We start from the raw sequence: 25,497 nt of genomic DNA on the forward strand, positions 1-25,497 counted from the left end.
CAGGCCTCACCTGAAGTGGAGTCTTGGCAGCTGGCGCCTCCTCCTCACTGTCCGACTCCTCGCTGCTGCTCTCCGAGGCCTGCTCTGGCTTCCCTGCCTTGGCCTGGGCAGCTGTGGGCCCTGCCTTCCCAGGGGGCGCCGGGACGGCCGCTTTCCTGGGGGACTCCTTGGCAGGGGCTGAGGCAGTTCTGACCTGGACAATCTTCTCCGAGGCCTTCACCTAGTAAAAGAGAAAGGGCAATTTGTTCCCTTCCTCATGAAAACCCTCTGGAGGCACCTGCAGGATAAAGCCGAGGCCTCTGTGGGGCTCTCGGGACCCCCTGCTTCTCTCCTCACTTTCCACCTTGGCTGATGCTCTGACCTGGCCTATCAGCTCCACTCTTTAATCCCTGAGGCCTTCACGCCCCCTGCCCATCTCACCTGGCCGCCACGGCCTCATCCTCTGGGCCCAGACAGACACCAGTTCCTTACGGCGGTTGTCCCTCACGCTCCTGCACTGCCCCACGGTCGCCATGCATGCAGGGTGTCAGACCCTGACCTGGCAGGGCGGCCCCACCCATGAGAAAGCTCTGCGGGCACCAGCCCCGAGCCTGGCTGACCGGCTGCTGCACCCTTGGTGCTGTGGCCCCAGTGTGTACGTGGTTGGGCTCAGGGGAGGGAGGAATCGGGGGAGCCTGGATGTGGTGAGCGGCGAGGCAGCCCCAAAGTGAAAAGGGGGCAGAGGGAGGCCCGCCCTGAGCTTTCTACAAATGGACAGCAGGTGGACCCCGGGGAAACCTGTCCTGGCCTCATGTGGCAAGGTCCCTGGAGCCCAGGACTCCTTCTCACTAACCCACTAATGGGCTCCTTGTTGACATGAGGCTCTGCTCACGGCATCAGGGTTTTGGCAGGACGGCTACAAGCCCTGTCTGTCTGAGAAAGGTCACAGCTGCTCAGGCCTGAGCCAATCACCTCAGAAAATCAGTGGCTCTGATCACTTCCCTTCTAAAAACCTTCCTGAGCAGAGGGTGCGGGCTACTCCAGACGGGCTGTGTCTGGCTAGCACCGTTCTGAAGCAATGTGGAGAAAGCAGATAGTGGAAGTTCACATCTGGGTTCCTTCTGAACAATGGGTGCCAGGCAACACGGGGTAGCCGTGGGCACAGCAAGCCTGCCCTGAGCAGAGGAGCAGCGGCCCCCGGGAGACAGGGTCTGCACACGCTAACCTGTCGGTTCTCACTCTTACTCCCACTCCAGGGCCTTGGCAAGTGCTCTGGTCCCACCTGTAATGACCCCCCCACGGCACATGGTCGCCTCCCCTTTTCCTTCAGGTCTTCCAGCCTTCACACAGGGCTCCCCTGACACTCCAGTTTAAATGGCCACTCCCACCTCCCCACCATCCCCAGCACAGTCAATCTTATTCATCGCACGTCTCCCACTCACCCTCCTGCGTGGGGTGGGACCTCCGCTCCTGGGCCTCCGCCAGGCGGGCTCAGGGCTGCCCCGCCTTTTACTGCCACCACCTGACCCCGCCTTCTTCTCCAATTCCAACAGCTTCCCAGCCCCTTTGGATTTCCCTCTGGACGTACCCAAAGCCTCAGGGGCTGCACCCCCGACCACCCCCCCAGGACAGAGGGCAGCAGATGGAAAGGTAACCAAATTCCTCTTAGCTATGAAGCCATGATTTGGCCTGAGAAGCCAGAGGGCCGAGCAATGGAAACTTCTCAAGTCCCTTCACAGCGGACTAGCTGGGGTGAGGACAGCAGCCCATTTACTAGACAGGGAAACGGAGGTAAATGGGAGTTACTGACAAAATGGGGTACAGGACCACCCTCTTGGAAGCAGCCGCTCTATGCTGCTCCTTAGGCAAGAAGAGTAATTTCTACAGGCGGCTGAGCAAGCCCAGTTGCAGCTGCCCTTCATGTTTCACACCCCCGACCCTGCTCACCAAACTCCAAAGGGAGTCTTCTCTGGCAGAGGAGGTGCTCGTGACCTGGCGGGGGGCCGTGGGAGAGCCCCAGGCCGCTGGGACCAGGAAACCCCAAGGGGCAGCCCTCTCCTGGGCCTCACCTGGCTGGCTGTCCCCGCGGGGGCCTCCTCCTCGCTCTCAGAGTCCTCCTCGCTGCTCTCCAAGTCCTCTCCAGGCCCCTGGGCCCTGCCGGCTGGGGTCGGGGCACCTCCTCTGACTTGGGGTGTCACATTCCCGGCCTTCCCAGGGGTGGGGGCTGCTGCCGCCTTTTTTCCTGGAGACGCCTTGGCAGGGGCTGGCGAGGCTTTGACCTGTGGTGGCTTAGCCAAGGGTTTCACCTGGAACAAGAGGGTGGAAGTAGGGAAGGAATAATAGTTCTCACCCCTGGTGGGCGTAACACGCTTCACGGTTTATAAAGCCCTCTCAGACGACTCCCTGAGACAGATGTCACTGTTACACCCATTTTCCAGAAAAGGACAAGTGGCTCCGAGAGGTCAACTCACTCAAGACCAGCACGAAGAGGCAGAGCTGCGACCGGAACCCATGTCCGTGCAGCTTTGGGGACAGAACTTTTGAGCACCGTGCTGCTCTGCCGCCTGGCACACTGGGTCCGGCACAGGGGGCCGCCTTTCTCCATCAGGAAAGCCCACCCTCGCCTGTCCCTTCAGCACAGCATCGGATCATGAGGCCATTGGGAGAGCGGAGGCCAGCACCCGAATACCAAGCCTGCCGCGGCTTGCCGAGGTGCCCCGGGCTCAACCCTTCCCTCCCTGGGCTTTCTTAGGCTTCTAAAAGGCTGACATCTGCAAGGCAGGCGGGCCCTACCTCCACCTCTGCCATCAGCGAGTCTTCACGTGACCTTGGGTTTTGGGGGCTGCCCTCTCCTCCACCCTGAACCCCCCCTCACTGCTGCCGGGGCCCCACACTGGCCCCTGGCCCCCAGAGGCACATGTGTAACTGCTGGTTTCCTGGGGCATCCTTAGAGCTGGCTGTCATCTAGGGCCCCAAGGTGGGGATGGCAAGTGAGATGTGCCAGGGCTGTGGCGGATGGGGGAGAGGTCTCCACCTTCACATGGTGAGGCCGGAGGAGAGGTGGGAAGCCCTCGGACACTGATCCGTCCGTCCATCCATCCATCCATCCGCATCCTGCTGGCTCCCCCTCCCCTCCCCGCTCCCCCTCCCCTCCCCTTCCCACTGGGCCCCCAGGGGGCAGCCGCCAGCCTTCTCCAACAGCCCCTCTACGGTCGCACTCCTTCCATTCTGTCCTCCCGTCCAGGCCACATCCAGTGAACTTTTTGAAACATAAATCAGGTCATCTTACCTCTGTGCCTGAAACCCTGCAAGGGCTCCTCACAGCCCCGAGGCTACACCCCAACTCCTCCCAGCGGTCCTCACGGCCAGGCAGTAGATCTGGCCCGATGCCTGCCCCATGTCACATCCCTTTCCCTCACACACAACACTGCACGTCAGCGTTCTTGAAAAGCACCAAACTCTGTCTCTGTCCCTGCTCATGCTGTCCCCTCTGTCTACGTCACGTTCCTATCACCGCCCCTCAGGACTCTCTACCTTCTTCCTTCACAGTATCTGGCACTGTTGTTGCGAAATTTCTGAGGGACCCTATACCTCCCCAGGCAGCAGGAACCCCGCTCATCTCGCCCACCACTGCACCCTAGGCCGGGCACTTGGCAGATGCACAGCGAGAAATGACCCCCGGCCACAGTTCAGAGAAGAGACAAGGCCACAGAGTAAGACCTGCCCATGTCCAGCCAGGCACCCTGGCCTGGCATTCGCCAGCGGGCTCAGCACCCCCTCGGCAGCCTCGCCCCACTCCCCTGACCGCATCACAGGACGGCCGCCCTCCTGCCCCTGGGCCCTTGCTCGTGCAGCTCTTCTTGCTTGAACACCCTTCCCCTACATCCCTTCCCTGGTGACGCCCCCGTGCACCAAGGCCCTGCTGTGGCCGCCTCTCCCAGGAAGCCCGCCTTTGCCTCACTGGCAGGACGCGCTCTGTCTCTCTCCTACAACCCTAGACCCTTCTCAGGCCCAGAGAGCAACGGGCAGCACCTGGCTCCCCTCCCCTCCCCTTGCCCCTGGGCCTCAGCCTTTCTAGCTCCCAGTCACCCCGAAACACTTGTTGAACTGATCTGGTCCCAGTGGTCTGTGAAGCCAGGCTCCGGGGAGGGAGGGTTAGATGTTTGCAGAGGGCAGCTCCTGAGGATGGGTTGCAATTACCTCCACGTCTGTGTCATCGCTGGAGCTGGAGGTGCCCTCACTAGAGCTGTCAGCCTGGCCCGAGGATGCCATTCCTGAGGGATGAACAGAGAGGGCACTGAGGGCCACCCTTCCCAGACCCGCCACACCAGCTAGTCAGAGCCAGGTACTGAGCACTCGAGCTGCGCCTCACTCCACTGTCTCTTGAAGCCCCACAGCCAAGGTGCACTCCACTCGTGTCCCTATGTTTCTGCACGCCTCTGAGGCCCTGGTAAGGGCGTAATAGGTCCTAACACACATGCCAGCTTAGAAAAATCTCCTACCACTATCACACTGAGGCAGGCGGGGCAAGCCCTTTCATACGAGAAACACAGGCAAACCCAGGCCTTTGAGTTTAGTTCCTAAGCCTCCGAAAGGGGTGGGCCTTGTACCCACCTGGGAACAATAAACCCAAAAATGCTCCACCACCGGGCTGCTCACTTCCCTCAGCAAAGCCCGAGGCCTCCCTGGGGTGGACTCTCCCTCCTCAAGGGGAGGGAAAATGGCTGGAGGCGGGGGGGCCCTTGTCATAGAGACAGGCCTCTGAATGTCCCAGAGCTTGACAAAGGGGCGCCCAGGCCTGCCTGCCCCCCACCCCCAGCCCACATTCAGGGCGCTCCTCACCAGGCTTGGCAGTGGTTCTGAGGGCTGGGACGCTGCCCGACGACTTGATTTCTGAGACTGGGATGGTATTTGCCAACTTTTTGGGGGCCTTCCCGGAGGCAGGGTGTGGAGTGGAGTTCACTGTCTTGTTGACTGTCTTGGTCTTTGCCTGCAGAGAACAAGCGACAGACAACCTTGGGGATGGTCCGGTGAACTAAGAACACAGACCCCATCTGAACCCAGCTCCACCACTTCCTAGCTGTCTCAGTTTGGACAAATCACCTTCCCTAGGCCTCAAGTTTCTTCATCTTTAAAGCTGGGCATAAAAAAAAGCCCTGACTGGTGTGGCTCAGCAGGTTGGGCATCATCCCCCAAACAAAAAGGTCACCGGTTCGATTCTGGGTCAGAGCACATGCCTGGGCTGCAGGCCAGGTCCCTGGTTGGGGGCATGAGAGAGGCAACTGATCAATGTTTCTGTGTCTCTCTCTTCCCTCTCTAAAAATAAATAAAATCTTTTTTTTTCCTTTTAATCTTCACCCAAGGACAATTTTCTTTTCATTGCTTTTAGAGAGAGAGGGAGAAACATTGATGTGAGAGAGAAGCATTGATTGGTTGCTTCCTGTACACACTTAGACCAGGGAATCTTACACATCTGGATGGGGGGGCAGGCGGTGGTTGCACACACCTGCACCTCGAATCGAACCTACAACCCAGCTATGTGTTCCGACTGGGAATTGAACCTGCAACCTTTCAGTTTCAGGACAATGCGCCAACCAGCTGAGCCACACCAGCCAGGGCAATAAATCTTTAAAAATGGTGCCTCCCCTCAGAGAGGTGTAGGGAGAACTACGCTCCTGTTGTAACACAGTTGTTACTTGCCAAGTGGTAAGTTGCAGCTTGTTGTGGTTATTGTCATTATTTCCTGATTATTTTTATATTTTTAAAGAAAAGGAAACTGAGGCTCAGAGTGGTGAAGAGACTGACCAAGATCACACAGCTGGTAACTTGAGCTGAGATCTGAATCCAGGCTGGGCAATTACCCACTATCCTCCTCCTCTGACACTGGTGACTGTCCCCTACAGGACACTTCAACTCTTACAGGTAGCAGCTTGGAATGCGGCCCCACTCACCTTGGCTTTTTCTTTCATGCTTGATGGCAACACCGCTCCCACGACTGGGGCTGCAAGACACAAACACCTGCTGGATGAGCCAGGGAGCTTTTTCTCATCTAAAAACAGCAAACAGGTTTCAGCTCCCCTAACAACTGGTGTGGCTGCCTGGTGCTGGATACGGACCTGAGGCTGAGCCTGGTCTTGTGGGAGAGCTACATGTCTGCATCCTCGATGGAGCCCCAACTCCCTGGTGACGAGGCGCTGGGGCCCCCAGAGGAAAAGGATTGGCTCACAGTCCTGCCACATGCTGCTAAGAAGGCACCAGGGACACAATGTTTGGTACAGAGGAAGGGTTCAAATCAATCCTGAAACAGACAGGTAGGCCCCTCCGATCTTCCACTTAAAAGGTCCTGGTCTTCCGAGGGCTCACTGAGGAAGAAGCTGGAGGTGGGCCCCTGCTGGAACAATCTAATACACAATAGCCTATTGCCAAAAGGTGCCGGGCCCCGGGCTAAGCCCCCACAAGCACCAGTGATGCCTCCAGCCCCCGATGCACCCCGCACGCAGGGCTCTTACCGGCTTTGGCGGTTTCAGCTTCTGCCTCCACCTCCTCTTCTGAGCTCTCTGAGCTCTCGGAACTGCTGATGGGGTCTGACACACGGGCTTTCTTGGCCTGCAGCGCCGCATCCTCCTCTGCCTTTCGCTTCCGGCCAACCTCCGAGGTTCTGCAGGACAAGGGTGACCGACTATACCAAGTGGTGACAAGGACAACTCCAGGAAATGTGCATAGGGTTTAAACAGCAATGAAGACGTAGTGTACATAAAATTCTGTGTTTTCACTCATTTCATAGGGTATTTTCACAATTGTCTAGTAGCCTTCAAGATCATCAGGAATGGTCAGTGACGTAACAGTAGCTAACAGGTGTTGAGGGACAGGTCCTGGCAACTGCAGGCACTTCACAGAGCCACCCAGGCTCCTCCCTCCTCCAGAACTTTCCGCACTTGCAGTACCCTCTCCCTAGAAGACTCTGCCCAGGTCCACCCTGCCCCTCAGGCTTCAGCGCAGCCTCCTCAGAGAGGCCTTCCCTCAGCACCCCCAAGGCATTCCCCACCCTGTCTTCCTGTTTCATTTTCTTCAGAGCGCTTTTCTCCCTCCTGTTATTGTACTTACTTCCTGCCTGATGCCCCTGCTACACATGAGGCCCGGGAACGGGGAGGGCTGGCAGGAACCTTTCCCAGCTCATTACAGTATCCTTCGTGCCCAGCACGTGTCTCGAAATGAATGAATCACTTGCCCGGGCGTTGGTAGGGTAAGCACCCAGATAGCTGAGTCCCTGGGCCTTTCAAGTATCATCTCTTTGACCCCACTCTGGGACCCTGAGGAGTCACTGTCTGCCCATGTTCTCCAGCCACGACAGACATGGCTCTGCCAGCTTGGCTGTGTTCTCAGGTCCCTGGTTCCCAGGAAGGTCACTTGCTGAGAATCTCCTGGTAAAAACAGGTTTCGTTTATGACAAGTATCACTGAAGGAGTTGTTCTCTGGTTTGTTTCCAGTTATGTCAAGAACAGTCCTGGCTCATAGTAGGTGCTATATAAATTGGGGGGCGGGGCGGGAGGGGCAGGCCTCCATCGGCCAGGCTTAGCACTTTATTGACTATCACTTTACAGATGGAGGCAGAGACTCAGGGAAACCGTTTGCCCATGCTCCTCCAGATCGTTGCTGGGTTTGAATCTGTCAGGAAGCACTAGGCCAGGCTTCCTCTGGTGGGTAGGAGGTTCCTGCCTCGCTCAGCACCCCTTATCCACAGAGGCCAGGGGTGGGGAAGGGCTTGCGGTGCAGCTCGCTGAAGCGGCTCTCTGGGGGAGGAAGTGCTCTGAACACCCAAGGCACCTGGGCAAGTCGGAGAGGGTGAGGGAGAGGAAGTGTGGGGTGTGTCCTGTGCTTGCTTTAGTAGCAGAGAAGAGCCAAGAACTGAGGACTGAGTGGGCTTTTAAGGACCATAGCTCTCCCCTGGAAGCTGGGGTCCCTTCTATACCATTCCTGCCTTTGCTTACCTCTCTGACAACAGGGAGCTCACCATTCCCACTGGAGCCTATCTAATTTTGGGGTAGCTCTGAAGACCAAATACTTGTGTTCAGAAACCGAAACCTCTTCTTAAAGCAGGTACATGCAGATCCCATTTCGGCCTCCCAGGGCCCCAGAGAACATGCCACTTCCCTTATCCTCAGAGATGTGCAGACAGTGGTCCCCCACCTGCCCCGCGCCATCTCTTTTCCATCCTGGACAATTCGGTATTCTCTATGGGACATGACTACAGGTCCTTCGCTCACCTGGTTGGCTGTGGTCAGGCCAGGGCATGGGGGGAATACAATTATCCCCTCCTCCCCTCCCAAACCACTCCTCTGTTGATACACTCTTGGATTATTTTCCCATCTTTGAAAAGTACTTAAGCTTTACACATTTCACACTCAACACACCTTTGAAATTTTCCCCTCCAAAGCAGGCTCCCTTGCAGCTCCATGCACAAGCCAGATACCCGGGATTCGACTAGACCGCCTCCCCAGCCCATCCACAGATCCTGGGTTCATCCCCAGTTATTCCTGGAATGCACTTCCTAACTCCTATGAGTCCTGTCTCAGGCCCCCCCAGCCCTTGCGTGGATGATGAGGCCCGTCAGTCTCGCCAGGCTGCAGAGCGATCTCGCCATTCTGCGTCACCCTTCCATGGCTCCCCTCTGTTCCCGGGTAAGGACGCAACTCCTTACCATGGCCACAGGCCTCAGCGTCAGCAGTTCTCTCTGCTCGGTCCGCTCCACCTGCTTCTCCATACCCATCGTCCAGTTCACTCCCCCACTCCCTGCAGCTCTCAAATCAAAGGTTACCACAGGGAAGCTTCCCCTAGAAACCCAAATGAGGTTTATGCGGTTTTGGCATTAGTTACCTCTTTTTCGTAATCCTTACTACCGTTGTAATTTAACATTCACTTGTTTCGTTCTTTGATGTACGTCTACCTCCCTGACTCCGATGTCAACTCCAGGAAGGAAGGGTGCATGTCTGTCTCATGACATCTCCACGCTTAGAAGAGGGCTTGGCATTCAGTAAGTGCTCCTCAAATGTTTGTTGACTGAATAACAAATTGCTGAGAAGCTTCTGTCCTTACTGTTATTCAACACTGATCACAGCTCTCAATGTCCTCTCCCCTTACCCGACACCCATACATGTGACCTGGCTTCCTGGAGGCAATAATGGTGTCTCCACTGGCCTATAGGGACAGGTCTTAGACCAGATTGGTACCCTAGCTTGTTCCAAAGTGAGTGCTTAGGGTGTTCCTACATCACACCTTCAGCACCATCAGACTTACTGTTGCCAGTGCGTATAGATGTCCAGAAGGGTGACAGGCTGAGTCGGGAAACTTTTCTGCAGAGAAGTAAAGAGAGAACAGCAATTAACCCCCCAGCACAATAAGGGTCCTCCTTGGGCCCAACTCTCTACAATCTCACGACTTGCACAGACAGGTGGTTGAGAAGGGCAGTCTTTTTGCTCAGGGAGAGATATGTCTGCTTGGCCCTGCCAGTGCCACCATCCAAACCTTCCAGGGACAAGCAGGGCAAATATTTCCAGTTAAAATCTTTTAAGACAATGTGTTGGTGACAGGTGCCTTTGAGAGACTGGAGCTGAGATGTTCCAGGCTGGCACTTACCCAGCCCCCAGCCTCCTGGGCACTTCCCATGCTTAGAGGCTGGCCCTGAGACAAAGTTTTCCCCACAAGTGACCTTTTAAAAGGCTCTTAAAGGTCAGGCCGACCAATCTCCCCAGGGTAGTATGGACCACAACCTGGATACCCGAGGCATCCGGGTGGCATAATCACAATCCACTTATCCACTGGGAAAGTAGTGGAACCAAAGGGTGCCAGTCCCTTGGTAGAAGCAGAGGGAACCAGGTGAAATCCAGGCCTTTGAAGCCAAGGCCAGAGGGCTCCGTCTCTGCAAATACCAAGAACCTGGGATGTCAAGTGCCCCAAGGAGGCTGAGTGAGCAGCGTGCCGCGGGGACAGAGGGTATAAGGAATCTGGGCAGAGGGACCAAGAAGGTGCACCTAGAGTCAGGCAGGATTCTCCTGTAAAACAGCTGGGCTAATCGCTCCACCTCTTCCAACTGGTTGCTTCTTTGTGACATGGGGAAAACAGCAGTACCCTCCGAGCAGGTTGCTCTCAGGCCTGAATGAGGCAATCTAGTCGGTGCCCTGCACCATGAACCAGTAACGCTGGGACTTCAAGTACCAGTCTCACTCTACTCCACTGTCCCCAAGATGTGTCAGGCACCCTGTTCCCATCAAGACTTGCTCTTCTTTGTCTGTAATACTCTCTACTGCTAACTTCACACCTCACCCCCTCCCTTCCTTCTCTGCCCAAATGTCACATTCTCAGGAGGGCTTCCCGACCACCCTATTTATAACCAGACAGTCCTATCCCCTGTGCCTGTCTAATTTTTACAGCCAGCACTGACCATCACCTGGTACACTATGTCACCAACTTTTTAAATATTTGTCACCTGTCTGGTTCCTGCTATAATGTACACTCCATGAGCAGGATACTTTTACTTAGGCAAATGCCCCAATGAAGACAGGTACTGTCTTTTGCCCTCTTTAGCTGTTTGGGGCTATAAATTGGGTAAAAAGGGCAACTGAGGTCTAGAGAGGGTTGGAAAAAGCATAGAAAATGCTCCAGGAGGTCCTGAGAGTTACAAGCATCAGGGCCAGAGCTTCCACTGTAGCCAAAGGGGTATTAACTAATCATTTTACTACCTTAAAACCCTCCAGGGGTTTAGCACTGCTCTTCAGGATAAGACCAAACTGCCTACATTAGGGCTCCAACCAGCACCATGCCCCCAAGAGGCCTCTGTCACCCCTGTATTCCACATTTCACTCACGACGGGCTTTCCCAAGGCCAAGAGTCAGCAACAAGCTCCCTCCCACCACACGGTATTTGCATCTCTGTCTGGAATGTCCACCTCCCTTCTCTTAGATCTTAAATCAACTTCCACTTTCACCGGAAAGCAGCCCTGGATACCCCTGACCAGGGCAATCCGCCATCCCTGACTTAGTACTCCATGCCTCTCATTCTTGGCGCGTCACGTAGTGCTCACTGTTTTATCGCCAGCACCCCGAGGACCAGATTAACAGTTGCGAAAGAATGAATGAAGAAATGACTACACCGGGAGTTGGAATGCCAAAGCTGTTTGACTCCGTACGGAAGAGCTACTAAAGGCCTAAGGGCCTGAGCTCCAGCTCAGTTACAGGGCCATAAGCTCCTTCTCCTGGCGCTCTCCTTCGCGGAGCCCCCACCCCCGGGGCTGATGGCAATCCACCCCTGAAACTTGTAGCTACCTTCTCACCCTAGCGGGGCGCGCCAAACCACGTGGCCTGGCACGTAGGAAACTTTAAAACGCCGCTACTAGGAAGAGGGTGGAGGTACGGGACGCGGGAATTACAGAGCTCTGCGCGGAGATCGCACGTCCCGGCTAGCCCACTGCATACGAAAGGAAAACTGAGGCCCAGAGGGTCTGGGAGCCTCAGCGGAGGACAGAGGCTGCGGCCCCTTCTACGCTCCTGGTAGCGTGCCCGAGCACCACGGGACCCGGCTCTGGGCGCCCACCGGGGGAAGGGGCGCGGGCTGCCGCTCTCCCGATCCTGCACGCGGCCCTCACACATGGCCCGCGCACGCTTACCTGGCCGCTCTGTTCCTTCACCTCCCGCGCTGCGCGCACATAGCCTGCCTTCAACAGATGCTGGTAGATCAGGGGGAGCAACTCCCGCCGCTTCCTGGCCTCAGCCATGCCTGCGACCTGCGGCAGGCCGGCTCACCTGCACGCCCCCCGTCAGTACCCGCCCGCCACTTCCCCTGTGCCCTTAGACCTCGCACATCCCACTTCCGGCTCCTCATTAGCCCGGCCCCACGGAACGCCGGGAAATGTAGTCCTTTCTCCTGGAGCGGCCGGCCGGGCGGCTTAGGGTGAAAGGGGCGAGGGCGCGGAGTGCAACGACACCTCCCATTGGCGGGGTAGGGGCTTGGGCCTGAACCCGCCGCCTGGGTAGGCCACGATAAGAATGGCTCCATCAAATCCTTCAGCTTTGCCCCGTGAAGGAATTTGTCTTCCATGTTAGCTCTCTGCCGGCCATCCGAACATCCTAATCTGTATCTCTTTGTAGACCCCAACTCCCAGTTACCAGCTCAGTTGTTCATTTCACACTCTTTAGGACCCATGAACTAGAAACTTGCCCAAGAAAGAGGGGCCAATAGGAAACCTGACAAGTTTAGGGGAGGTCTGCAAGGTGGCCTACAAACTCAGAGACCTAAAGTAACCACATAGGCTGGTCTGAAATTAAAACTTATTAACTAAAAGTGAGTCATGGAGGGTAGTCATGTCTTGGGCTGGTATCATCCTTGACAAGGACCAATCTTTACCTTAACTGAGCCTGTCTGTTTTCTTTTTGCATCTGAGACAACATACCCTTGAAATGTCAGGGTAACTTCCTTTTCTCCAGACCTGTCAGGGCACAATCACTGCACCTGAGCAAGAGACCACAGAGCCCCTCATTGTTATTATCATGTTAATTGTTAACTGTTAACAATTACCACGATGTAAAAGAAGTATGTATCTACTTGTTTTACTTTTTATCCATTCCCAGAGATTTCCCCTGCTTTCCCTTCTCCTGCCTCCCTAATCTATCACTGGTGGATTTCATGTAACCCCTTTATGCCTCCTCTTTGGATTGTGATAAAATGCAAAACTGCCATTCTCTGGAGCATTTTCTCAATTCATTGAGACTTTCCTTTCTGGCAATTGTCAGTTTGGTTCAAATAAACTCATAAAATCTTACAGGTTTGGACATTTCTTATGTTGACAAACTATTTGTCATCATCGTTCATTCCTTGAACAAATTGTTACTGAGCCCCATACTTTGAGCTACTATGGGCTAGTAGGGTGGGAAGATAAAAAGATAAATAAGAAGACATGGCAGCTGCTCTCAAAACTCACAGGGAGAGAGATACCTTGTAACTAAGGAACTGGGATCCAACCATCTGCATTGCCAGAGGGAGCAGGGATGAAGGGATACTCAAAAGAACAGCTAATTCTGGAGTGGGAAATTCTAGGTGCAGAGGAAAGGACTAGCATCCCAGGCAGAAGGCACTGCCTGAGTATAGACAGGAGTAGCTATAGGCTGGTATAGGTTGGTAAACCCAAGCACAGAACCTAGTCTGTGCTGCTGGGCTGTAGACTTGGGGGTAGGGATAGGAAGAGGGAACATGTGGGGACATAAGGATGAAGAAGCAGACGGTACCTACAGCACCTCTGTACCCACCAGCAGAGTTTGCACTTTGCTTCAAAAGCGACAGGTAGTCTCTGACTGGTGTTGTCCAGGACTGCGTCCTGCGTTGGGTTTTTAAAAGGTTACTATGACCCAAGTGTGGAGGATGGATTTGCAGAGAAAAGAACAGGCTCTTGTAGTTGTCGAAAGGAGGTAGGCAAGCACAGGATGAGCTAGCTGGGGCCTATGTGAGCAAGCTGTTCTGTAACCTCATGGGCCTGCTGAGACTCTGAAGGCAGCATGGATCACCTAGCCTTTGCTCTAGAAAACTTTGAGTGTGTACAGGCACTTGACATTTTGCATTAAATACCAGGACATAAATAAGCACATACCTGAACCTCCTACGGTTAGCAATAAATGCTTCAGGAAGAAAGAGGGACAGGACCATGTGACTGAAGCCGTGCAGTGCATGAAGAGGAAGGAGAGTAATCTACATTCTGCTATTTAGCCAATATTTATTGAGCACCTACTATTGGGGATGAAACAGTCTCTGCCCCAATAGAGCTTACAGTCTAATGAGGGAGACACATATTAAACAAATAGGCATACCAATTCATTGTTACAGTGAGTAAGTGCAGAAAGGATAAAGCTAGTGTCTTCTATCCTGGAGTCACCCTGCCCTCGTTCAAATTCTGGCTTTGCGTCTTATTAACGATGTGACCTTGGGCCAGTTACATAACTTCTCTGTGCCTCAGTTTCTTCACCTATAAAATAGGGATAACGGTAATTTCTATCTCACAAGGTTGTCATGAGGAGTAAATGAGTTCTAAGTAGAAATACTAAGAAGAGCTGCTAACGATAGGTGTATGTGTGTTAGCCATTATCATGAAAACATTCAGTAGGAAGGGAGATCTATCTTTTCTCGGGTTTTAGGGAAGGATTCTCTGAGGAAACCGTGTTTGTGAGGGGAGGATGAGGGGAAGAATCCTGGGCAAAGGGAGGAAACTATGCAAAGAGCCTGAGGCAGAAGATACAGCTGAGAGAAGAGGCAGGTAAAACCCTCTGTAGCAGGGCCCAGAGGGAGAGCAGAGGGATTGGAAAGTACAGGAGGTGGGTGGAGGGGAGATTCCACATTAAGGATCTTTCTCTTCATCCTAAGAGTGACAGGAAGTCACTGACAGGATAGCCTGAGGGGAACAGGATGATATTTGAATTTTAATGTGGCCTGTGTGAATGCCCTGTGGAGAATGGAGTGGTGTGTGTAGGAGTAGATGCAGGAAGACTGGTAAGGGTTAGAAGTGCAGGCAGGCATCCAGGGAGAATGAAAGGAGGGTAGTGCTGGTGCCCGTGGTGTTGGAGAGCCGTAGAAGCTTCCAGACTTATCAGGAAGTAAAATCATCACAGAGATGTGTTGAAATGGAAGGTAAGAGACAGGGAGTACTAGAATGGATGCAGAGGACTCCGTGCAAACAGGCAGGCAGTGACTTCCACAGAGACAGGGTAACCTGGACAGGACGGGCCGGGGCATGAGTTGGGGAGGGGGGCATGCAAAGTGCAGATTCCGCTTTAGACGAGTTGAGATTGAAATGCCTCTGAGACACTGAGTGCGGATGTTGAGTAGGCCCCGGGAAGCCAGCCTGGGTTGGACTCACAAGGAGATGGGAAGCTGTCCACGGAGAGAAGAGGACTGAGTTGGGGGACGAGGGCCGACAGTCCAGGAAGGAGCTCCCGGATGCACCCGCAGTTTAGGGCTGCTCTGAGAGGGCTCTGCCTGGAAAGTCTGAGAAGGAGTGCACAGGGAGGGAGGAGAAAACCCTGGGGAGTGGCCGCAGGGAGGGAAGGCAAGGGAAGAGTTTCTGGAAACTGGGGAGAGTCCAGGGGAACGCACTGAGAGGTGGGGCCAGATGAGAAAACAGAACCACTGGCTTTGGTTTCATGACCAGCGGGCAGGGGGGGGGCGGGGGGGGGACTGTTGGTGGCTTTAGGGAGTGCTACTTCTGTGGAATGATGGAGAAGTTCAGGTGGCAGTGGTCTGTGAGTGAGGGGGAGGAGACAGTTCTGTGACAGGGTCCACATGTGCTGGGGGAGGTGTGTTAGGAGGTGAGAGAGAGCTGAGTTTGTTTAAAGGCTGAGGGGAGATCAGAGGGAGAGAGATTAATGGGGGGAGGGGGAGGGAAACAGGGGAGGTAATCCAGATGACTTAGGAGCACGTGCAAGGGGCTGGGATCAGGCGGGTAGGTGGAGGGGTTGGTCCGGGGGAGGAGGAGGGATGACTTCTCCAGAACCAAAAGAAGGAACAAAGACAGGATGGGTGCAGATGTCGATGTAGGTTTGTAGTGGGATGTTAAGGGAGATTTCATCCTGAGCTTCTATTTTTTTCTGCCAAGTGGGAGGCAAGGTCTTTGGCTGAGAGCGAAAAGAGGTGGGGAGGAGTTTTAAGGAAGGAGGACAATGAGCATTCAGAGAGTTGAAGAGCACACTTGCCCACAGAATTCCCAATTGCCTGATAGCGCTGTCGACCTAGCGGAGGGTGGTGGCCATTAATTTATGTGTGTCCCATTCTGTTCTGCTGAGTGATTCCCCTTTCATAGCTCACCTACCTGGATACAGGAAGGGGGACAGCACGTAGTGGCATTTATCAAGGCCTAGGGCTTTGCCAGATGAGTCAGGGAAAAAGTGCAGGGGTCTCAGTGTTGGCAAAAGAGATGCCCAATCCTGGGCCCTGGGATCTGGGCACAGAAGGAAAGTGAAGACAGATAGGGCCATTTTCAGAGAGAAAGAGGAAGCCTTCATGGACTGGGCCTTCACAAGGCTGGTAATCAGGAGCCTGAGCTCAGAGAGGGTTGGCAGCTTGAACCGATGGTGATGCCCAGGTTACTGACTGGGTGGTGAGGTGGGCAGCTACTCACAGAGATGGCGAACAGGGTGGTAAGTAGAGAAAACAATGGAAGATTAAACTGAGTTTTTTTTTTTTTACCTTTCCATAAACAAATTTTTACCCCCTCGGGGGCATTATCATCCCAGGAGAATGTATATCCTGCCCAGTAGAATGTAAATTCTCTAGAAACAGTCTTGGGCTTGTCTTGTTGGCTGCACCCCAATCAATACATATTGGCAAATGCAAGGGTGGTTGCAGCTTGTCTCCTGCAGAAGAGAGGAGGGCAGAGCAGGCTGGCGCACTGTGCGTATCAGCCTGGGAGCAGAAATGTGGAAGGCTTCTAGCAGGTAATGGAGAAGGAACCAGGGGCTGAGTCCTTGGCTGACCTTGGAAGAAACGGAGAACTGGTATTAAATTAAAAAATCAAAACCAAAACCAAACCAGGATGGTTTAATACCTTCTGTCTGGCAACAGTTTGTTTTTGTTTTGTTCTTAATAAAATTTATTTAAGGCACTTAGGCTTTGCCCTCAGCTCCTGGGAAGCTGCCTCTTTTATGGACAATTTCTTTACTTCCTTGATTTTCCAAATCATACCCTTCACTGAATTGCCTCAGGGCCCAAGCACAAAATTAAAACATTATACTGATAAAATATAACATGGCAACAATTAAGACAGTGGCAAACAAAACAGTGCATTAAAAAAAAATTAGCCTCAGAGCGTTTTTCTACCCATTAGAAGAAGATGTCTTTGTTAGCAGTAGAAACCAGGAGCTTCCAAACCACTGGACTGTGAGCGCCTCTCGGGTACGCAACACGTCTTAGTCATCCTGAGTTTCCAAGCAGGGCACAAAGAAAATGAGCTAAGGAAGGACTGTCAGCAGAAGAGAAGGGAGCTAAGCAGGTGTGTCATTATATCTTTCTTTTCCTAGACGGAGTAGCTCCCACACAGGTGGGAGGGGGTGCGAGACGGAGCAGGCTACTGGGCCAGGAGTGAGGAAATGAGCCTTTTGGCCTGGCTCTGCTGTGTGACCTTGGCCACTTTCTTGGCTTCTCTGATCCTCAACATTTCTCTTGGTTAGAGAGGTCGGGAAAGGGTCCTTCCAATATTGGAACTCTCAAGAGAGGGGCTCATCTTGGGAAGACTGCCCTTGATCCCAGGAGCCAGAGGTAGTCCCTTCTTCCATTGTAACAATAGCTTCTCCCTGGACCAAGTCACTTGGGCCCGTAGATTTCCCAAAGCCTCGTTTCCTCTCGTGGGATGACAATTTCTCTCTTTTTTTTCCCCTTCAATCTCATAGGAGGTGAAGGTTTATAAAATGCTGAAAAGTTATTACTGAAGGAACAAGTCAAACACATCATAGGTGTACAGAGACGAAGGTAAATGTCCTGCCTCTCATCCATTTCCAGCCTGCTACCCGCACTCCAGGCCCTCCCCTCTGCAACCAGTCTTGGGGCAGGGGAGCTGGTGCCAGGTTCCTTCCCATCCTTCCTCTGCAGGGACAGACCCGGACCTCCTTTTTAATCCTCCTTTTCTTTTTCATTGCTCTTTTTTACAGAAGGAGATCATCCTAATCTCACAACTCTGTGACTCGCTTTTTTCACTTCACAACATATCAGATACTTGGATCTTCCGTAGCCATCTGAGTAAGAGTGACAGCTCACATCCATAGAGCAGGTACCCTGAGCCAGTGCCGTGCTGGGAGGCGCACAAGCGCTAACCGGCTTAACCCTCAGAGCACCCCATGAGGCATGTAACTGGGTCCCAGCCCTGTTTATAGATGAGGAAACTGAGGCTCAGAGAGATCAAGACCTGGGCCATGCAGCCAGTGAGGGACATGCTCCAGATGCCTGCATACACAGTCCTCGGGCAAGACGAGTGACAGAGGTGGAGACTGCATGACATAGATCATTCACTTCTAGTTGTATGGCTCATATGGTGGTGCTGCTCTAAACACCCCAGTAAATCTTCACAGCCCGGAGCTTTGATGATGGCAGGATGGAAGCAAAATTGGGCCAGAGGGGACGCCCGCATTTATTCTAATAGCTTATAGCCAGATTAACTACCAAAAGGGTTGTAGCAATTCACAGTCCCTTCAGCATCATTTCTTATTTATGTGGTTTTATTCCTCAGAGCAGGAAGGGTCCTCGGAGAGCATTGAGCCCAGCGCTCTCCTCTTACTGATAAGGAAGCAGGCCCAGAGGTAGAAATCGATGTAGCGAGGTGAAGAGGCCCTGTCGCTCCTTATCTGGACCACCTCCCTCTGCCTTGCCTCTGCCCCTGCCCTCTTCTCCCCTGCTTGTCCTCCACGCTGTGCCTAGCATTGCACCACTCCCCTGGGGAAACCACTGACCAAGGGATCAAGTCACAGCTGCTGCTTCTTTCTTTCTTTCAACATTAAAAAAGACCTCACCAAAGGATCTTTTTTTTTTTTCCATTGCTTTTAAAGAGAGGAGATGGGGGAGAGGAAGGGAAAGAGAGAAACATCGATGAGAGACAGAAGCATCAATCGGTAGCCTCCTGTATGCACTCAGACCGGGGATCCTATGCATCCTGACTGGGGATTGAATCCACAACCTAAGTATGTGCCCTGACCGGGAATCAAACCCGCGACCTTTTGGTTATCGGACGCCGCTCCAACCACTGAGCCAGAGTGGCTAGAGCAACTCACAGCTTCTTAATAGACATTCAAGCCCATTCCGGTCTGTTCAACGTTCAAAGCCGAGTGCAAATGCCATCCCTGCAACAATGTCTTCCCTGACTGCTGCAGCTTCTTATCACTTGCAAAATCATCTCTATTCCACAACCAGGCCCCTCTTCTGGCCACTCTTTCTAGGAAGAGGAATATTGTAGAAGGACCTGCCAGGAGGGGGCAGTGCGCAACCAAAGAAAGGTCTCTCAAAGGTCAAGGTCCCCAGGGTACCTGGGGCCCATCACAGCCCCTTAACTGTGCCTGTGTTTCCAGTGTGTTCCACTGGGGTGGCATGATATTTGGCAAGACCCACCTCCCTGTGCTTCTTTCGCATCACTGTAAAACCAGAGGGTTGGACCAGCTCAGTGTTTCTGGAAGCGTGGTGACGCACCAAGTAACATCAGGAGATAAATAGATGGACCCTCAAAAATGGAAAGCATTATGTGTTTATTTTAATATGTATTAACAAAAAATAACTAGCACATGAAACCTGTTATTTTACAAATATTATTGCTTAGAATGGGACTGAAGTAGGCATTCAAGTAACAAGACAGTGAGTCAATATAAAAGAAAGTGCCAATTAAATAGTAGTACAAATGGTAAAATGGTGATGAATGGCTGCAATTGAGAAAACATTGGTCTGCTTTTGATGTTCTAGAATTCTGGGATTTGTGGGGACTCCTGCCCTTGCTAGGGGTGGAGGCAGGGAGGAAGAGCCACAGGCCTTGGGGCAGAGGGGCAAGAATTCAGCAGGGGGCCTGTCCCTACCACCTGACCCTCCTCCACCTGTGGAAGGGTGAGTGCCTGCCCCCCTCCTCCTTTCTCTGTTTCTCTGCAGTTACTAAGGAGTGGGAGGCTGAGAGGGGCTGCATTCTGGAAGCTCATCTGCTCCCTCATTCTCACCCAGCACCCTGCTTGGCATAAACTATTCAGGGTGATGATTAACAAGGAGGCAGGAAGGCATTTAGGGTGGGGAGGGAAAATCAGGCGGTGTGGCCCAAGCGTTCTCACTTACACGAATGCCCAACCCGGAATGACCGTCTCAGGGTTCCCAAGCTTGGCCATGCATGGGAATCGGGAATCACCTAGTAAGTCCATAGAAATACAACTCCAGGGCCCACCTCAGGCAATTCTGACTAAGGGGTCTTGCACTCACGTTCTTAAAAGCTCCCCCGTTGATTCTGATGCTTCTAGGTTTGGAACTACTGCACTAGACCATGCGTCCTCGCAGCGTACCTGTGGAGACCCTGAGGCTCAGAGAGGTTGTGCCCCTTACTCAGAGTCAGCCAGCAAATCAACGGATGCCATGACTCCCAGCTCACTTCTCCCTACTGCACCCCTTGTTAAGCCTAGTTTGCGGTTAGCAGAGAACTCCGCTGACAAGCGGGTGGGGTTTCTTGGCGCCTCCTTTGTCTCTGGGCTTGTCAAGGACTTCCTACGGAAGAGAACCTGCTGTGTGGGTGGCCAGCCATCTGCTGAGAAGGCCGAAGAGGTGGGGAGGGGCAGAGGTAGGTGGCTGTGGAGGGGTGGCTGGGAGAGGCAGCCTCTTCCCTCCTGTGGCCAACCTGCGTGTTAGCCTGCTGCGGGCAGGAGCCAATCTGATATAGGCCACTGGTAGCTGAGGTTTCAGGCGGGATCCTTAAGGAACAGAATTAAGAGCAAGAACTTGGAGGAAAACTCCAGCTGGCATTTTCCAACATTTATCAGTCACCTGCGAGACAAACTTTGGAGCAGTTGTCCAGTTTCCTGCTTTTTTAAAGTTATGAAATATTTAACACATGAAAAATATGGGGACAAATACATATAGCCCCATGTTCCCTGCACCTGGACTGTGAAATAAGTCATCACAAATAAACAGATGTTTCTTGGCCTGCTCCCCTCCCTTCTGCCCAAGAGAGTCACTACCCGATTTCCTGAGGTTGGTGTGATTCATTCCTATACATGTTTTCATATTTATGCTCCGTATGCATGCATTCCTAAAACATATAAAGCATTGCTTTGCAGATTTTGAAAGTTTTTGTAAACAATATAATACTAGAATAACTTCCTACACAAGCAAATTGCTTGTTTTTGTTCAACATTTTGTTTGAAATTTATCCATGTTGATGGGCAGAGCTCTGCTTATATGTTTCCCCTCTCCTACTCTGTCTCTTTAGGTAGGTACCGCAATTTATTAATCCATTTTCCTGTGCATGGGCATTTGACTCATTTCCAGATTTCCACCATACAAACCACATTGCCATGTGTCACTGTGGATGCCCAGCGAGGGGTTCCCGGGGCACCTGCCATTGCCTGACCGCACCTGAAGGGCTGGCCAGTGTCTATAGTTTCACATCCAGACTCTCTCTGGCGATTGTCAGACTTTGGAACTGATGCCACTCTAACAGGGACCGCCGAATGTTTCTTTTTTCATGCTTTTAATTTGCATGTCTCTGATCTGGGCTGAAACTGCCTTTGTACCACCAGCTGCGTTTCCTTGAGGTTCTTATTGATTTGTGGGAGCTCTCATCCTGGGTCTGTTGCTACTCTTCTGCCCAGTCGGTGGCCTGTCTTTTCACCTTATTCATGGAGTCTCTGGAGGCACAAGGGCTTCACATTTTGGAATAGCCAACGACATCAATCTCTTCCTCTGTGATCAGGTCTGCAGTAGGTGAGGCCATTCTGTGGGTGTGGGACACTTCTCAGGAGGCCTTGTGACAGAGTGAGAGGGGAAGGGGCTCTTGACCCCAGCCAGCTCGAGTCCACGCTGAGGGACTGACAGGCTAGATGAACTTGACAGTCAGTTATTTTGCTCTGGGCTCTGGCTTCGTCACTTACAAAATAGAGGTAAGGGCCGTCTCTAGCTCTCAGGGATGCTGGAAGGAGGAAGGCAAGGGCAGAAGTGCCGAGATCCCGAGGCGAGGGGAGGCTCATTGAGAAAAGTCTCTGTAGAAGCTGTCACCTGAATGTCCCAATCTTGCCTCGCCCACAGGGATCAACAGTCTCTGCAGACCCAATGACATAATGACATCGCAGAGTGGGGCTGGGTCTCTGGAGGAACTGGGACAAGTGGAGCCCCCATCTACGACCCTCTCCCTTCCACAGTGGCCCTGGGTCCTGAGCCCACGTCTGGGGACTCCAGAGGCAGGGACATGTGTGGAGTGGCACTCCCAATCTGGTCTCAGGGAAGGAGGAAGGACGTTCAGCACAGCCACTGAAAGCTGCCTGTTGACCGGTGGCTGGGGAGGGTGTCTGATGGCTCCAAGGATAATATTTGTCTGGGGAAAGAAAAGGGCACACGTGCCTGGTCACTTTTACTCATATGTGACCACATGATAGCCCGCACAAACAGGTCTCTTGAGGCCACAGCAGGGGGTGGTTACGCCTATTACCCTCAAGTAATTCTTCCTGGGCACAGCAGCCTGTTATGGCTGGATTGAGCTGGGGGTTGGGTGGGTCAAGCCCTCTGGGGTCAGCAGCCTTTTGGACAAGGCCATAGAGCCCATGGTCAGCAGGGCCAAAAGATGCCTCCTTATTCACCCCATTTTCTGACCCCGAATCACTGCACCAGCATTAGCCCAGAGGGGTCAGGCTGCTTGAGTGGCCAGAGCACTGGGTGGCGGTCAGGAGCATTGTTTACAATTAAAACTTATTTCTGAAGTAGGGGATATAGATTCATGATGGAAATCATAAAGGTACAAAGGGGATACAGAGAAAAGTGGGTCCCCCAACTTTCTAGGAGGAAGCAATGTTATCAAAGATTAAATACATACATGTATTTATATAACAGTGATAGTAGCACATTAGGCCAACTATGGTAAACCTTGCTTATTATTTTCTTAACCCCATCTTCTCCCTCCCAAATTTAGGACCTGGAATAGAACAGGCAGAAGCTAATGTTGATGGATGGACAGGTTAGTGGATGGGGTGGTGGATGAAGAAGTGATGTTCATTCAGGGTTAGGCTTTAGGCTTTTTCTGCTCTGTGTTTCGAGACTCATCCCCACCCTCGGGTGGAGGGGGTCCTTCTTGCTTCACTGTGTCGCTGCAGGTAGGTACATTCAGGCCTTCTTGACCCTGGCCCAGAGCCATATCGGGGAACTAAGTGAACCAGGCCGCTGAACAGCTTAATTGTCATTTCCACCAGCAGATGGTTACCAGGGAAACTCAAAGAATGTTAGAAGTGGGAGGGGTTTTCGGGCAATGTAGAGGCAGCCTGACAGAATCTCAGATGGGAGGGGGGTTTGTTTCACAAGTTCTCTAAGACCTTAATTCGTTTATGTTCATTTCAAAGATCATCTAAAACAATGTAAAATTATGTTTTTGGAGCATCTGGATGTCTGCCTGATAACACCGAGTGGGTCATGAGACCATGCCCGTGCTGGTGTGTGTATTTCCGATCACAACGTCACTGGGAAGATCAATGACTCCCCAGCCCCCTGAATATGCCAACATTTTCATGTAGATCCAACCGAGCAGCTTCTTATATTTCATATCTGCAGGCCTAAGGTCCTGGATGTATTCTTAGGATTAGTGAGAATTTTCCAGAGGCAACTTCACGTTACTCAAGTACAAGAAACCCTGGCCAGGATACAAGGGCCCCCACATCAGGGTCAGGAACCTGGATTCACATCTTGTCTCCGCCTCTTACTGGCTTGGTCTCCTGAACTCTTCTGTCTCTTCAGCTTTAGTTTTGCCGTCAATAAAATGAAGATGGAAGTGCCATCCCACAGGATTTTAGGAAGGCAACGTGAGACAGTGAATGCGAAAGTGCTGTCTTTACAAGCGTGTTCCGCCCTCTCAGTTTGGAAGGCAGGGAAACGAGGACCTTGGAGAGGTGATATGACTTTTCCACATCAGTTATTGGCAGAGCTGGGCTGCTAGTCAAGTTCCTAACCCCACCTGGCACTTCGTCTGCTGCCCGGGTCACCTAGGCCCTTAGCAGGAGTGGTGTGATTCTAATTCTGGAAAGTGTAATAATAACATCTCAGGTGGGACCTGTCACTGTTTGGGCAAACATATTGTACCATCTTTATTTTTATTTGTTACAGAGATTAAATTAAGGAAACCAAACAACAAAATGAACGTATTGAACTCCCCACAGCTATACTTCTCTTCCTGGAGCAAAAAATAAGTTACCTCAGGCAAGAGGCTGGACAGGAGGCATGTGGCAACAGGACACATGACCAAGGACTGTGGTGCTAGACGCTATGATTCACTGCTGTGCCAGGTGAAGGGCCATCGAGCCCGGCGTGTGACCTTCATGTCAGCCCCTGCTGTTCTGAAGGGCATGGTTTCAGAGTTGGGGTCACAGGGCAGCCATGACTTCCAGAGAGCAGGGACTGTATCTGGTCACTGCTGTTTGTCCCAAGCCCAGCTCAGGGTCTTGCACATAGGAGGTATCTGATCAACATTTAGAGAACGCAAGAATGAGTGACTACAGTCATATTCTTTGTGTTTAAAGACTTGGAAGGGTGTGTCAGAGAAGATGTCTCACAAATCTGGGTTCAAAATCAGGAGGCCAGGAAGCAAGGGAACTGAGGGCGGACATGGCTCCTGGCCTGCATTTCAGGGACCAGGCAGGAGATAAGCAGGGAGTGAGGCCTGGTCGGAGGCCGAGGTCAGACACACCAGCGTGATTGATTCCTTGTGTCAAGTCTCTGGGCCAAGCATCTTGCATGTGCCAGGCTCAAATGCTGGGGATCCTGAGTGGAGAAAGTCCCATACCCCAGGAACCTCCAGTTTGTGATGATGAGCTCACAGTGGCGAAGGAGAGTTTGGGCTTTGGAATCAGACAGACGTGAGCTCAAACCCCAGCTCTACAATATGTGACCTTGGGCAAGCCACTTGACTTCTCTACCTTTCTGTTTCCTTTCCTGGAACATGGTATGAGGAATAACGATGGCCTCTTTGGCTGGCAAATGAGATACAACTCTGGTGTGGAGCACCTGGCCCAGAGGGAGCGCTTAGTACCTGCTATCCAGCATGACCATTTGACTGCGCCAGGGCCCTGCCTATCTTCCCACCTGCCCTGAGCCCTGAGCCCTAAGCAGCTCCTCTGACCCAACAGGATGGGCATCTCCCATCCATACACATCTAGTTATTTATAGTTTATTTGTTATTGTGGTTGTTGGAGTGGTTGTTGTTTCTACTAAGAACATTAATGCTATGAATAAACTTGCTCATTTCCCCTGGTGCATATGAGTAAGAGTTTCTTTAGTGTGTACATAATAATAATAAACAACTGGAAAAGGAAAGACACTGAGCAATCAGAATGAATGCTATGGAGCTGGAGGTTGGAGCTGGAGGTATTCTCAGAGGCCGTGGATCATGGAGAGCATTGGGAGGGTCCCCAGGGGAGGAGCTGGGGCGGCCAGAGCACAGGAAGTCACACGGCATAGGGGTAATGGGAGAGACCCAAAGTAGTAGCCATTTACCAACTGTCATGAAATTATTTCAAAATTTTGACAAGTGTGGTCAAAATGATAAGCACTGGTATATGTGTGCCCAGGAGTAGAATTGCTAGGTTGTAGGGAAAGTGAATGATCAACTTTATAAAATAATACCAGCTTGTTTTCTCATAGACATTCCTTCTAGCAGTAAGCATCCAGTTGACCCACATCCTTGTCAACACTTGGTATTGCCAGGTTCCTTTTTTTCTTCCAGTCACAAGTCAGTGTAAAATGATATCTCATCATGGTCTTAATTTGTGTTTTTCTGAATCTTAATGA

General features: G+C 52.3%; 1 protein-coding gene across 1 annotated transcript in view; it reads right to left on the reverse strand.

The window, feature by feature from the left end:
• TCOF1 (treacle ribosome biogenesis factor 1) overlaps nucleotides 1-11,782 on the reverse strand; it is a 34,219-nt gene extending 22,437 nt beyond the window's left edge. The window contains exons 1-8 of the mRNA XM_054568181.1: nucleotides 11,639-11,782; nucleotides 9,274-9,329; nucleotides 6,489-6,637; nucleotides 5,931-5,980; nucleotides 4,822-4,969; nucleotides 4,180-4,253; nucleotides 2,049-2,285; nucleotides 11-220 (exon numbers count right to left, since the gene is read on the reverse strand). Coding sequence (XP_054424156.1) covers nucleotides 11-220; nucleotides 2,049-2,285; nucleotides 4,180-4,253; nucleotides 4,822-4,969; nucleotides 5,931-5,980; nucleotides 6,489-6,637; nucleotides 9,274-9,329; nucleotides 11,639-11,746 — 1,032 coding nt within the window. The 5' untranslated portion in view covers nucleotides 11,747-11,782. The remainder of the gene's footprint in view (nucleotides 1-10; nucleotides 221-2,048; nucleotides 2,286-4,179; nucleotides 4,254-4,821; nucleotides 4,970-5,930; nucleotides 5,981-6,488; nucleotides 6,638-9,273; nucleotides 9,330-11,638) is intronic.
• Nucleotides 11,783-25,497: the final 13,715 nt, after the last annotated feature.

This window comes from Pteronotus mesoamericanus, unplaced genomic scaffold (genome assembly GCF_021234165.1).
Source record: "Pteronotus mesoamericanus isolate MK-2021 breed Mesoamerican mustached bat unplaced genomic scaffold, CSHL_Meso_final contig_2, whole genome shotgun sequence".
NCBI lineage: Eukaryota > Metazoa > Chordata > Mammalia > Chiroptera > Mormoopidae > Pteronotus > Pteronotus mesoamericanus.